The sequence below is a fragment of the Nymphaea colorata genome, chromosome 1 (genome assembly GCF_008831285.2).
Source record: "Nymphaea colorata isolate Beijing-Zhang1983 chromosome 1, ASM883128v2, whole genome shotgun sequence".
Lineage (NCBI taxonomy): Eukaryota > Viridiplantae > Streptophyta > Magnoliopsida > Nymphaeales > Nymphaeaceae > Nymphaea > Nymphaea colorata.
The window spans coordinates 40,957,444-40,970,103 of record NC_045138.2 but is presented as its reverse complement, the minus strand read 5'-3'; the positions used below and the strand labels follow the sequence as shown (position 1 = coordinate 40,970,103).

The window sequence follows — 12,660 nt, the reverse complement described above, 5'->3', positions numbered from 1 at the left end:
TCATGACTTCAGTTTTAACTGACATCTAGGGACGTCAAAATAGAGCCCTTCATCGTTTTTGATGGATACTTCTGGCTTGTTACTCTTTAAATTTTTTAATACTTGCTTCTTCTTTTTTTTCTTAACCATAAACCACCATCAAATTGAACAAAGAGGGGAAAATGAAATTCATCGGTCAATCCTTGACGAGTTCCCTTAAGAAAGCACTCGCAAACCTGCTATATATATATATATATATATATATATATATCAACCGTTTGATTCTTCATGGGCCTCTAGAATTTTAAAGATCTATAATGCAAATATATTTACAAATGGTTGAGCTAGTATTTCTTTATGATCTATCATAATAGCTTTCATAACAGAAAAGACAAGCAAAAATAGTTTATAACTTAAGAACGAAGATTAATTTTTGCACCTTAAAGCAGTTAGAACCAAACTTGGGTGATTCCGATATGAGTCACGGATCTAGTGAGTCACCGAATTTTGGTGCTAACTTGTTTGGGTCCTGATTCGCGGCTCAATGAGAGGACGATGGCCATGAGTCAGGACAATCCTGTGCCAACTCGGGCGATTGTCAAGTCAACTCACCGAATTTGCCAACAATGACTATATGTGGAGATGGTCCATAGCATATGCCTCCAAAAACATTGTTTAGATTCCAAAAATGAGAAATTTTGAACGTATACTTTGACTTCTTAACTTTTCCTTTTGAGAATATGCCCCCAAAAAATGTCTCCATTCCAGAATTGAGAAATTTTGAATGTATAATTTTTGACTTTTAACTTTTTCGCGTCACTTTGTAATAAATTTTTACTTCGAGGGACATAGCATAGTTGGTTCGAGGGACATAGCATAGTTGGTTGGCATGGCGGTATGCCTACAGGCCATTAACTGATTCCTATGACGGCTACTCTGGAGGGCTACAAATGGTGTAGAATGCGACACTCCGACACAACTTTAAGCTTAGAAGGTAAGGATAAAGAGGGGGAGCTTCATGTGCTAGGGATCTCCCCCCTCTTTACATTTTTAACTTCAAAGTAACTACTATGTCAATGCTCATCGTGGTTCTCTTGTGGAAAAAGACCGAACATACTGAGGTTTCTTCCCTCTAAGATTCCCTGAGCACGATGTAGAAACTAACAACGTCCACACCCATCTAGCGGAACTGGAATTTAAATATTGCGCTAATTTTCTCTTCAAACGATCGGTAACCCTAGACCGCATTTAAATTAGCAAGTTGGGAAAAGGCAAGCCCACAACTTTGTGCTGAGAAAGACACCGAAGCTATCCTGTTCTTGACGTCCTTCAAAGCCTTACTCCCTTATCCTGGTTGGAGCTATTTTGGCAGCCATGCAAACGCTTTCCTTTCCATTTTAAGGGTTTTTGGATGTCAATGCGTTGAGTAAAATATTGCTAACATCATCTCAGCACACAGAGATGGCCGGCAGTTCAGAGTTTTCTAATGAATAATTCAGAGCCAGGAAACTTAGTAGATGATGTCATTTTGTTAAAGCAGTAGACTGTCCTTGTTGGTACTGCACGACCCTACGGGCATCCTTTTCAAAAACGTCGAAGACTTGATTAAATTTTTTTATGTGTTCTCTTGAATTTGTTGGAAGAAAAGAAAACTGCCGCGTTTTCTGAATGCGTCAAGTCAATGATGGAAGAAAACCTACTGCGCCTGTTCAGGGGGCATTTGCCGACTTTGAATTTTGGTTTTAGAATTAAATTCAAAGTACAAAATTTTGGGGTCTTAGTTTTCTTTTGTGTTTGATGGTTTGGAATATTGGTTTCAAAATTAAAGATGTGTATAATAAAAAAAATGAATGAAAATTGTAGGGTTGATGAACTAAAACCACCATGAAATGTACTCTAAAGAGATGAAAAAACTCAAAAAAATTAAAATCATAATTCCATCTCCTAAGGTAGAATCGCAATTTTGAAATTTTGATTCATGAACAGGCTTATAATTCTGAAATCAAAACTCTTGTGTTTGGGAACATAATTCCCATTTTATCAAAAATAAAAAATTTAATTGTATAATTCCACAATTCCAGCCTCATCAAACAGCCCCTAAATATAAAAACTGCATGTTTAACAGTAAACAAATGGTTTAAGACTTAAATTGTTCAGATTTTGACATCCGCGTTTGTGTTTTCACCGGATGGCAAAACTAGGTGCTCCTGGGTAGGCAAGATATAGTACGAAACCCAGTTCATATCATGGATATTTTCTAGTTCCACGCCAAAGGGAAAAAAAAAAAAAACCGACTAAATTTTTAGTGCTTAAATTTGAAGCCGTTTGTTTTTGTGGATCCTGTAATTGCTTCGAACCATGGCACAGTGTGGACAGGCCGCACAGTTTGTAATCAATGAAATGTATGGTAGGGCTGATATCAGGCTGGATTAAAAATAAAAGGTTGCGATTATATTCCATTTGAAGATATTGAATAGCAAATTCTATCAACAATATTTTCAAGTTTAATTTGTTTATTTAAATAAGGTTATTTTTTAATTTCATGTTTTTTTGATAGGTATTGTATTTTACCAGCTGGTCCAGAATTATTCTTGGGCTGAGGTATCAGTCAACTTTATTGTCTATAAAAGTAAATATGGGGTTTTTCTATTAGGTTGATAATATATTATGTCTTGTTGGAAAACTGAAAAATGTAGTTTGACACTTTTTTCGTCCACCATTTGAAAAATATAAGGTAATGTCAACAAGCTAAAAGCTGCAGCTAAGTTGTTAATGAATGCAGGTAAGAATATGGAAGAATTATCCTAACATTTATGCAATATTTAATCTTATCTTCATAGTCACAACATTATAAATCTATAAAATACGTTTTTTTAGATGTATTTCTTTAAATTTTTTTAAGTCAACGATGTGAACATCATTTAAAATAATCTTACATGTCCAACACACACACACACACACACACACACACACATATATATATATAAAGATAGTTAAATGTACTTTGATTCCTAAATATTGTACACTGCACTAGAATGCATAATAACCTGAATACTCTTAATCAGTAAGAAGAAATTGCTTTTTATAAGGACAAAAACGATAGCAAACAAGTGAAAAAACTAAGAATAGCATTTGTTTTTATGAAAATCCCTAGAATACAATAACTTCCACCTTTGTTTTTTTATTGTATATTTATTGGGTGCATTGGGATGATGCATCATAACTCACGATATATATATATATATATATATGGAGAGAGAGAGAGAAAGAGAAATTGAAAATGTAGGACAAAATGGGTGACGAAGCACAAAAAGACAAAGAAAGAAGAAAAAAAAGAAGGAACTGCACCGACCAGCAAGAATTTTTTAAGAGAAAAAAATATGGGGGAAGATGAATTAGATGTGGCCAGAGAGGATTCTAAAATTCAGTATTTCGTATGGTACAAATATCAATAAATTAAATTCTGAATTCTGTAATTGTATGTTCACGATGAATCAAAGTCGTCGGACAAAGCGAAATGGAAAGGACAAAGTCAAGAGGGAACATGGCCAGGCCGTCGAGCTCTTCCAGATTCGTGTTGAGACCTGCGAGCCGCGGGATTTGGGGGACCCAATAGGAGATCGTACCCACGGCATCCAAATTAGTAAAATAAAAAATGGAGCCTGATTTGTCTGTTAGATGATAAAACTTTAATTAACTTGTTTGAACAGCTCAGGTTAGAACATGGTGATCCCTGTAACTATGAACACTTTCTTTGTGCTTCTACCCGTTTTATGTTAAAACGTTTCTTACCAAACAAACTTGTACTGTGGGTGTCCATTTTGTGTGTTCTTTCTTATCAAGAAATTGAAAATCCGACAATCAATTTGAAATTCGTTAGAGAAACACAGAAGGAACTGTCACCGGAAAGTTTGTTCTTTCCTTAAGTGCAACGGGATCTCACCTCAATTTCACCAACGTCCTATACAGTTCATGTAATAAAATTGGACCTTTGATTTCTATGTTCTAGTTGATAAAAATATAACCAATTACCAAGTCAAAATTAGTAAATAATACTAAATAAATCGTGCTTGACTTAATATAAGTAAGCGATTCTGTCAGCTTCAAATGGGCAGTACTTTAATCGACGCCTTGTTTATTAATTAAGATGTACCAAGTAGGCTCATATTAGAGATTGATAGATCTACAAGTGATTTATAAGTAATTGTTTAACAAAAAAAAAACTAGCAGCAAGAATTTTTCCTATAAATACCTTTCATGGGTTCGAAAGATGTGTGCAAGAAAGATCAGGTGACTAGAAACAGCTTGGAAAGATGGCGAGGAAGAGTTGCAAGGGGTTGGTAGGGGTAATGGTGATGATGGTGGTGGCTCTGCTGCTGGAGTTGGGTTCAGCACAGGGCCCTCCGCAGCCAAGGACGATTGTGACCCCTCGGTTCTACAATCGCCTCCTCGCTGCCGTTCCCAGCCGGTGCCCCGGGAAGCGTTTGTATACGTACAATGCCTTCATTCTTGCTGCCGAGAGCTTCGCCGGCTTCGGTACCACCGGCACCATCGTCACCAGGAAGAGGGAGATGGCCGCTTTCCTTGCCAATGTGATGCACGAGACTGGAAGTATATATGCTGTTCCCTTGTCTTGCTAATTATCCACTGCGTAATGAACAGAATCATTTTTCATGGCGCATCATCGCGCAATAATTATGTGATTTTTTAAGCTGCTGAACATATCAATGGCTTTTCAGAAAATGGTCAGTATTCTTGCGGAGTTTTTCTTCTTCATAACTTGTAAGATCGTTATCTTTCATTAAAATTGATTATCTCCGGAAATTTCTCGATTTCGTTCCGGAAATTATTGTCGAAACTTTGACTAGCTGTTACCAGCTTTGATATACTGTCTATAATCGATAAAAGAACGGCCGAGTCATTTGATGTCAATGAGAACAGATTCGTCTTCATTCGTACAGTCTTCACAAACTGAAAGATTAGGATTACCAAAACATTCTAAAGAATTCTGGTATATGATGATCCAGCATACTCATATAACTTCTATTTGGATGACGATGACGATCGAACAGGTTTGTGCTACACTAGAGAAATAAGGCCTCAATCAAGATACTGCAGTCCAAGTGCAAGGCAGTATCCGTGTCTGCCAGGCAGGAGCTACTATGGCAGAGGCCCCCTTCAGCTTACTTGGTAACTCATATATAATGTTATTATTAGTTGACATATTGCATGGTTTCTCCCTGACCTCCCTGTTTCTGATCCATACGTATGATTGTGTGCAGGAACTACAACTATGGTGCAGCAGGACGATATCTAAGCTTGAATCTACTGAGAAACCCTGACCTCGTAGCTCTGGACGGGACTGTGTCCTTCAAGACGGCGGTCTGGTTCTGGATGGAGAACAGCAGGTGCCACAGCGGGATCACCACCGGCCGTGGATTCGGGTCCACCATCAGGGCCATCAACGGCGGCGAATGCGGAGGAGGAAGGCCAGATGCTGTGAGGAGCAGAGTTGAGTTCTATCTCAGGTTCTGCAGGGAGTTTGGTGTGACTCCCGGACCGAACATTTATTGCTGATCGACTTGAAAATAATGGAGAAGCGGTGGGGCGGTTGGCAGCAGCTGCACTTGCTACTCATCCTTACGTTCATATTTGTGTGAACTTATATTACTGAAATAAATAAAGCCGTATGTAATAAATGACTCCTCCTGTAGGGGTACTCTCTAAATAAAAAGTCGACTTGAGTTGACGATCAGATGAAGTTAATTAAACCCTTCTCCATGCATGGCTCTGATCTTAACGGATTCTGCCATGGATCTCGAGATGATAACAGAGCATTCGTCCATTTCAAGACGAAAGTTGATCAAATTAAATCCTTCTCCTCCATGGCAGTTCAACACCTGCAGCCGTTAGAAAATCGCCAGTGGGAGGAAGAAGGAAGAGAAAAGAATAGGAAATGAGAAGAAGGATTCAGATGGAGGTAATAAGTTACTTTTTACTGACAACTACAACTGAACGTCAATAAAATCTTCAGTGATGAAAAGTTTCATCGACGAGAGGATGGTAACACGTTGGTAAAATTGGCCAATTTTTTTTTTTTAACTTTTATCGACATCCAATGTTAGACCTTGATAAAGTTTCAACTTAAACGACACAATAGCTCCACTCATTTGTGAAGGTTGCTTCTAATTAACGCAAAAAGTATTAAAGGAAATTTTCGATGTACGGCTAAAATTGAGCTGGGAGTAGCTTCTAATTAGTTTAACGAAACGATCCTTAAAAAAAAAATGTTTACTAAATGGAAACCAGAGTCATACCTTTATGTCGTCAAAGTTCTGTCTTGCTTCAGTGCATAAACGGTGGTGGGGATGGTGCTGGGTGATGAGCAGCATTCCATGGGACCTTTTCAACAATTGGGCTGGCAAACAAGGAATTGCTCTATTTAATGAGTCAAACACTGGTGTGGGAATGGTTTTTCTCCCCTAGGATGAGGTTCAGTTGAAAGAAGCAAAGACAGGTGGCCTTTAGCTTATGTATTTTTACTTTTATAGTGTAGTTACGGCTGAGAAATATAGTCATCATTGTATGTTTTGAGTTAAAAGTTAAATGTGCATTGTCAGTTCCATGTTTATTCAGAAGTATCTATTGATGAATTTATGCTGCCATCTTTCATCATCTTTGCATTGATTTATCCACGACCGACTCGGAAGATTTTCACCACCAAGTAGGAGTATCAAATGTCAGTTCATTTAACTCAATCTGCTTTGGACTGTTTGTTCTTTGAATCCTATTTTACTGGTCTAACAATCCCTTATTAGTCCATCATTTCCTTGTCTATCTTGGGTAATTTATGTAATTCCGTTTGAAGTATAATCTTATAGTATCTTATACACACGCTACTGTTTTCTCATATGTTCTATTTACTAGTTTTGCAGTTATTGCCAGTATTATGAAGCAAGAGGGGCTTGAGGAACAAGAGTAAGCAAGGGATATTTGGGATAGGAAATTTTATGAATTTGGTTTTTAAACTTGGGTAAATTTATGAAACATTCAAACAAGTGCCTCCATGACTTTACCCATTCATGAAATATTTACTGATACGTCCCCCTAGAGGATACGTAAGAAGCAATAAGGAGAGGAAATAAATGGGATTGGCGTTCCCGTGAAAAAGTAGGAGGACTATAATACACACACAGAGTAGTCTCTGCATGGCAGTATCAGTATTCCATATGGTACAAATGCCAGTAAATTAAATTCTGAATTCTGCAACTGTATACTCACGATGGATTAAAGTCGTGGGACAAAGTCACGAGGGAACATGGCCAAGCCGTCGTCTCGAGATTCTGAGCGGATCTCATTCTCAAGAGTATTGTGTAATCAAATCAATTGAAAACTGATAACATTCAATGAAAGGTGCTAGGCTCCGCAAACATTCTTTCAAAGTTTCACGGTTAAATACTATCCAAAAGACGATATCTTGTCAAAAAAAATTTGTATATATACCACACAAGTATATTATAACTTAAAATCATATAGAATTATAAAAAATGGGCAATGAAATTGAGGAACCAACCTTTTCAGACTTTAAGTAATCAAGAAACACGATGAACACCTGAAGCCGCTACAAATTCGCCAAGGCAAGGAAGAAGGAAGAGAAAAGAAATGAGGAAAGAAAAAGAAATGAGAAGAAAGGTTTAGATGATGGTAATAAGTCGGGAAAGCCTTTCTTGCAATATGTCAGTAATGTTTCGGTGGAGATAAGTTTCAATGATGTGAGGAAAGTCACACCTTGATAAAAACTATATCGATACATGTACTTTTTAACGATGACCACAACCGAACGTCCGTAATCTTGAACAACGATTTCATCAACGCAATGATAATAACACATCGGTAAAATTGGCCATTTTTTTATTTTTTACAGTTGTTTCATACTTACCAACATTTGGCTCTGAATGTCTGTAAAAGTAGACTTACATTGACGTCATATTTTCCATGTGTCGGTGCAATCATTTTATTTTTTGGTAGTGTATGTAACCTCCATTTTGAAGAAAAAACCTACAGAAATATGCTGTGGAATAAAAAGGATGAAAGTTCAACACACAGAGGGTCATGCTTGGCGAACACTGAGGCTTCAATCCATTATAATTCCGCCGTTGAGAGTTGGTGGTCGGCAATGCTATGTAAAGTTTGCAATGCAAGATTAACAAAATTTAAGAAGCAAGGGCACATCAACTATATTATGGACACAAAAATATTGCAGGAAACCTCATACAAATAGCTGTAAAGTTTAGAGGGATTGCTGCAGTAAAGGAGGTAAAATATATACACAGCAAGGACATGGATAGCTTATACAGGAAGCTAGGTGTTATCAGTCAACATAGGCAAGGTTGGCAAAAATATTGTAACATATAGTTGGGCCCTCCAAGAAAAAATTCTTGGCTCCTTCCCTGCACTCAACTGTTTTTAAGTAATTAACTAGTTAATTCACCTGTTCTGTCTATCTCAACTACCAAAGAAGCATGAGAAAACATGTTGTATGCTATTAAAGATACTGTATCATTGACTTCCACTAGTAACTTAGTTTCTCATAAGCAAACAACCTATAAGATGAAGAGGTCATCTTTGATGCTTCATGGGCAGGGGACTGAACTAGGCCACATGAGATTAGATGGTATGCATAATTGCCAATTTTTTTGTGCTTATATGCGATTTGGACCTTTGAATAAATGCCAAAACCTAAGATAATTTATTGCATATAATAAAAAAATGCATGATTTTTTCTCTTCAAAATGTCATATGTGGTCAAATACATGCCGTCCATGAACAAAATAAGAACAAGACAAGTAGCAATGAAACAAGTAGGCAGCCAAATATTGTAGCAAGTGGACATCCGTCTTCTTCTTTTTATGACTTGCATCTCAATTGCATTTAATGAGAACAGGTATAGGAGGTTGTACATGTATAATAAGACGAGCTGATCATGAGACTCGTCCACAATGTAACGACGTAAGCAGATCAGCTGTTGTTTCAATAGCCACTAGTTTTTGTACTTTCTTGTAAATAGCCGATTTTTGTTGTTGATAAATGGAGGGGAGCCTGTCTCCCAGCAGCCTTTCATTGGCATGCACTAGTTTTGGTACATGGAATCAAGCTTGTCCATGATCACTTTGAAATGGTGCATTCGAAGATTGACATTTGAATCATTAATGACGTTCTTGGATGCCAGCAGAATCCTTTTGTATTAACATTCTTTGAGCATATGTTCTTAACATATATAATTCCAAAAAATGCTATATTATTGTAAAAGTTATATTGTGATTACATCTACATTTCCAACGCAATCCTGCCGGGAGGGAGCTTCCATCCCCGTTTTCGTTAACAAGCAATCAACGAGTTGCAATGCAGAAAGAAATTATAGAAACGCCATGCAAGCCTAATATTTATGCCAGAGGATCCCAACACACAGGTACAAAACTCCATGTTTGAACAGAATTGTTAGGGTCACAACAAGTTGTTTGTTATGCTGTTTCACAGGTACAAAACTTTGTTTGGGCAAAACAATGTCAGCAAGTTGTTTGTTATGTCTTTTCACCTGCGACAGTAAAAGCACGCCAAGTACTGTTTGAATAATATATATCAAGTTTTGTAAACGGCCAGGGATCTGACCTTATATCGGAGCTCCTGACCCGTTACAAATTTCTTCTACTCCAGCAAGCATTTAGAACTAAAACACCGAATTTTGAGTTTAAATCCTCGGTAGAACTTAAAGGCCTGGTTGGAAGTTGTTTAATGTATAGCATGTCGTCTATATAATTAACAAAACATCCAGCCCTTTTATAAAAGCTCGTAATAGGAAAAGAAAAGGTTGTTTTTATGTAGAGTTTCGTTATCGAAACTATTAAAATGGGCAGACAATTTGTCCAACAGCGTGTCATATTTGTGCCAGAGCCATATAAAAAATTGACTTTAGAACAAGGGACGTGTTGTGTTGCGGAGAAAACATTTCTGCGATTCAAACACGCGGGAGTTCTCATAATACTGCCATATCTCATAGATTAAATTTTTTCACACGTACCCAGATCTAGTTGACAATTTCCAGATAGGAGAAGTCCGTTAGCTTGAAAACGTAAAAAAGTTAAAATGATCGTGTTACTGGATTACTAAAAAAAAAAAAGAAAAGAAAAATAAAATAAAATTATGAGAGGTTATTTTTTTAAAGTAAAGCCACAATGCATTGGCTGACGGTGGATAACGTTCTCACTGTAGAACGTGGACCAAACGTTAACATATTAGAATAATACCAACCTTGAATTATTTAAAAGCGAAATTCAACTAATAAATCCTCTGGTTCGCACCGCTTATCAGGAAGCCAAACGTTGTGGATGAAGGTCAAGTGGTGTTCATCGGCTCAGGGAATAAGGGTGGGACCCACAGAACAATCTGCCCAACGGGAAAAAAACAAATGCTTATCATCCTCTCCCATGAGAAGCCGAATCTTGGCCTTTCACTTTTTCCAAAAACCACCAACCACCACGCGCGATCCTTAACTTGGGATTTAGACCCACGCTTCCGAAATTAGGCCCCCAGGCGACCGTATATTACAAAAAGCCCGCTCCTTCTTTCAGACCCGACCTCATGAAGTCGGGGATTAACTCTAGTCTGGCCATTTACATGCAATCAGGTTGGACTTGAGGAGCACACATGGTTTTAGTCATTTGCTGTAAATGAAAACTCACTAATGAAGGATGACTAGGAGTTTGAACATCGAATCTGACATGGTAAATGAGAAACTTGCAAGTTGGCATGTAAGACAAAAGTGTTCAGTAGCTTTTCACTTGATCTAAACCAAAAACACAAATCTATATTTACTTACGAAAATTTAAGTGTGAAAAGTTGAGATTTTGAAAAATATTGGTATCTCTATAAATGTCGTACAACCCTTAAGTTATGTTATATATGTTTAAATGATATGTTTAACTAGCTTTGAAAACCTGGTTTGTGAGCTTAGGTGGTAGAACAAGGCCACATTTATGTGGAAGCACTTAGAGGGCAGTTTATTCATGACCTTATTTTTGCCGAGTTTCGAAGGTCACACTTAGTTGATTATCACATACAAACTTGACCAGGTCCGGCCGAGTTGAGCCGACTCGGGCCAAGATTGGAGAAGCCTTAACGGCTAAACAAAGGCCTGGTCCATTCTCCGTAAACTCAACAATCCGGCAAGGGCATTTTTGTCATCGTGCCAAAGAGCGTCAGTCCCTGCCGGCAAGTCAAGAGCCACTTGGCGCTGCACTGACCGTACATCCTCAAAAGTTTGTGGAACGTCTCGACCGGAAACAGCCGGTGATCCCGCGGCCCCCCTCTTCTTCCGTACGCCCAAAAGTCCAACGGGAGGGCGGCACCGCCAACCGGGAGATGCCGGTCCGAGAGGCCTTTTAACCTTGCTCACTGCACACTCCCGCGTTCTTGCTCTCTTCCTTCGAAGGTGCTGCGCAGATTTGCCGCCTTCTCCCACTCCACTCAAACCCTAGCACGTCTCTACCGGTCGATCGCCGTTCTCCGGTCGCTATCCGGCCGGAACAGAATGGCGCTGCAGTCTCTGTACCGGCTACACCAGCCGGCTTACGCTCCATCGTCGTCTTCGTCGCCTTCATCGCGCTCGTTGAGTTCTTTGCAGTCTGCGGAGGCTAAGCGGCTGATTTTCGGTGACTTCAATGGCCTGTTCTGCAGGAGGAGTTCGAGCAGATCGGTCCGACGAGCTCGCGGAGGTCAACAGATATCAAGAAGCAGAGGTCTGCACTCAAATTGGTCAAAGATTCGCGCCGCCAGTTCGGTCTTGCCGAACAATCAGAAGAAGGTGAGCTTGGAATTCTGATCGCATGTTTGGTTAGTGAGTTTTCAATTGGTTCTGTTTTGCTATGATTAATCGCTTTTGGCGGTGGGTAGTACTTTGGAATTCTGAGTGATCGGAGTGTGTTCTGGTTCGGCTGTGATCACCAAATGCTGGGGAATTCCTCTACTCAATCCTTTTTCTTCTTCTTGTTGTTGGAGGCTAGATACCCCGGTTTATCCTGCCCCTTTTCCTCTGCAGCTTTCTTGTTTGCTCATTGGCTTTGGCGGGTTCTTGATGGGCTCGGTGGGCATACTCTGTGTAACATTCCTAGAATCTTGGAAGCGCTAGCAAAGTGGATTATGAATCAAGAAGCTGGGAGTCAGGCACGATGATTGGTGACGGCTTGTTAATCGTATCATCGAATTTCATAATGGTTGGGTCCAATTCGGTCGGCGGGTTAGTGGAATTCCTGTGGGCGGGAGAGCTCGTCATATATCCATTCTATCAATGCATAAGAATGGATGGGGCTTTCAGTGCGTTGCTTTACTTGGTTAGATCGCTGGTTCTAAGATCCTTGTCCTTCTCTTCTTCAAAATCCAAAAAGCTGAATCCATCATTATCTTGCGTATGTTGATAACTTTGGGTTGTCATCATAATTGGATGAGATAATTTTATCGTGTAGTGGGCGTGGAAGAAGGAAATGCTGTTGCCGGTAGAGGGCTTCTGTAGAATTGTTCGTCTGCTAATCTTTCGTTCTTATCTTGTAATTATGGGAAAGTGTGGAGACCCGACATGCGTGGACGTCTTACCTTGAATAAGGTTTTCTTTGAATTCTGATGTGGAAA

The 12,660-nt window shown here is 38.9% G+C and overlaps 2 protein-coding genes across 3 annotated transcripts in view; both read left to right on the top strand.

Moving 5' to 3' along the window:
• The first annotated feature begins 4,267 nt into the window (after window positions 1-4,267).
• Window positions 4,268-5,711, top strand: LOC116253594 (endochitinase 4-like). The gene is made up of 3 exons (XM_031628502.1): window positions 4,268-4,590; window positions 5,052-5,169; window positions 5,262-5,711. Exons 1-3 carry the CDS (start codon window positions 4,293-4,295, stop codon window positions 5,554-5,556), a joined length of 711 nt encoding a protein of 236 aa, XP_031484362.1. The 5' UTR covers window positions 4,268-4,292; the 3' UTR covers window positions 5,557-5,711.
• Window positions 5,712-11,442: 5,731 nt separating this feature from the next.
• The window catches only part of LOC116246228 (ferredoxin-dependent glutamate synthase, chloroplastic), a 29,422-nt gene continuing 28,204 nt past the window's right edge, over window positions 11,443-12,660 (top strand). Inside the window, exon 1 of one of the 2 annotated variants that reach the window (XR_004170664.2) lies at window positions 11,443-11,839. Coding sequence is in view for 1 of the 2 variants with exons in the window: in XM_031617987.2 (XP_031473847.1) it covers window positions 11,567-11,839 (273 nt within the window). In the remaining variant the exon portion in view is untranslated. The remainder of the gene's footprint in view (window positions 11,840-12,660) is intronic. The other variant, XM_031617987.2, reaches the window with a different exon arrangement.

Bases quoted from the DNA above. Each gene is read 5' to 3' on its own strand.
- LOC116253594 (XM_031628502.1), top strand. From the start codon at position 4,293: ATGGCGAGGAAGAGTTGCAAGGGGTTGGTAGGGGTAATGGTGATGATG. The intron at 4,591-5,051 runs GTATATATGCTG...ACGATCGAACAG, and splicing joins TGTGATGCACGAGACTGGAA to GTTTGTGCTACACTAGAGAA. The intron at 5,170-5,261 runs GTAACTCATATA...GATTGTGTGCAG, and splicing joins GGCCCCCTTCAGCTTACTTG to GAACTACAACTATGGTGCAG.